The sequence below is a fragment of the Vicia villosa genome, linkage group LG5 (genome assembly GCF_029867415.1).
Source record: "Vicia villosa cultivar HV-30 ecotype Madison, WI linkage group LG5, Vvil1.0, whole genome shotgun sequence".
Classification (NCBI taxonomy): domain Eukaryota; kingdom Viridiplantae; phylum Streptophyta; class Magnoliopsida; order Fabales; family Fabaceae; genus Vicia; species Vicia villosa.
This window is the reverse complement of record NC_081184.1, coordinates 56,749,086-56,750,713: the sequence shown is the minus strand read 5'-3', so window position 1 is coordinate 56,750,713 and position 1,628 is coordinate 56,749,086. Positions and strand designations below refer to the sequence as shown.

Here is a 1,628-nt window from a genome sequence, read left to right as displayed (position 1 = left end):
AAATTTCCTTCAACACACCAAGCCTGCTATCATGACCCAATCATTCCATACCTTTCCTAATACTAAACAATCTGACCCCACCTTCACCATAAATGCTGCATCTATTCTTTCGTCTAACCCTTTATTGGGTCACGTTTTTACACCAACCACAAAACCTGAACAGATCCTGGCCGCCCCACATACTACCTCACCACATAATGATCTGAACCTTGATTTACCTACAAAATTACACCTTCATAGTCAAACAACCAAAATTTCTTCCACGTCCCAACCCCAACACATTCCTGCATTATTCTCTAGTACCAGCTCTATTGCACCTAAGCCAAAAATAACAAAACATAGACCAAAGCCTATACAACAAAAATCTCAACACAACATTCACAACCAAAAATTGATTACCAAAAACCTTTCCATTCAGACTGTTCCTACACAAATGCACCTTAGGCCTATGAATGTCATAACTGATTCGCATGAAAATAAGGAGGAGCTAAGCGATAAGAAAAGAAGGAGGGCAGATGATATTGGGAGAAAAGAAGATCAATCAAGTTCAGAACAACATTTTTTATCGGCAGGTCCTGGCAGCCAGAACTGCCGGGACTTATGAAGATCCTCAATTGGAATTGTCGGGGTTTGAGCAGCCCGCGCGCAATTCCGAACTTGCGAAAGATTGCTCAGCAACAGGAGCCTGATATCATCTTCCTATCGGAAACGTTAGCTCGTGTTGATAAACTAGAGTCACTTCGTATTGCCTTGAAGTTTGAAGCTTGTTTTACGGTTGACGTCGAAGGGCGGAGTGGTGGACTGGCTGTTTTGTGGAAACATGCTGCTATATGTAGTATTTTAAATTTCTCTCGGAACTTTATCAATGTTTTGGTGCAAGAGGATGGCAAAGAGGATTGGAGAATTACTTCTTATTATGGATACCCGGAAAGAAGCCGTAGACAACTTGCGTGGGATTTACTCCGTAATCTCCATGGAATGTCTGCTATCCCGTGGTGTATTATCGGAGACTTTAATGATCTATTGTCGCAAGAGGATAAATATGGCTTGCACCCGCATCCAAACTCGCTGTGTGATGGATTTCGCCAGGCTGTTACTGATTGTAACCTTGTGGACATGCCCCTTATTGGCCATCAGTTTACGTGGATAAAAAGTCGAGGTACCAATCATGTTATCGAAGAAAGGCTTGATAGAGCTTTAGCTTCGCAAGAGTGGTTGCTCCTTCATCCGCAAGCTACCTTAACTAACCTCCTGGCTTCTCACTCCGATCATAGTCCGATTTTATTGGATAGTGAACCTCAACAACGGAGTCGCAAGAATTTTCAGTTTCGGTTCGAGAATAAGTGGCTGTTGGAAGATGATATTAAAGAAGTTGTCCATACGGGCTGGAGGGGTGGTGATGATTCTGCCTTGGAGAACTGAATTGCAGCTTGTGCGGATCACTTAAATAGATGGCAGATTACTAGAAGAAGACAACATAAAGAAGCATTGATTAAGAATAAAGAGATTATGGAGAGATTGAGAGGGAGTCGGGACATGAATGATGCGGGTCTTTTCCTGATAGCCCAAAGGGAGTATAATAATGCCTTAATGAAAGAGGATACGTACTGGCGGCAGCGAGCGAAAAT

The 1,628-nt window shown here is 42.6% G+C and overlaps 1 protein-coding gene across 1 annotated transcript; it reads left to right on the top strand.

Annotated features, from left to right (window-relative positions):
• Window positions 1-600: 600 nt before the first annotated feature.
• LOC131604698 (uncharacterized) lies at window positions 601-1,422 on the top strand. The gene has a single exon (XM_058877123.1). The coding sequence runs from the start codon at window positions 601-603 to the stop codon at window positions 1,420-1,422; it is 822 nt and encodes a 273-aa protein (XP_058733106.1).
• Window positions 1,423-1,628: the final 206 nt, after the last annotated feature.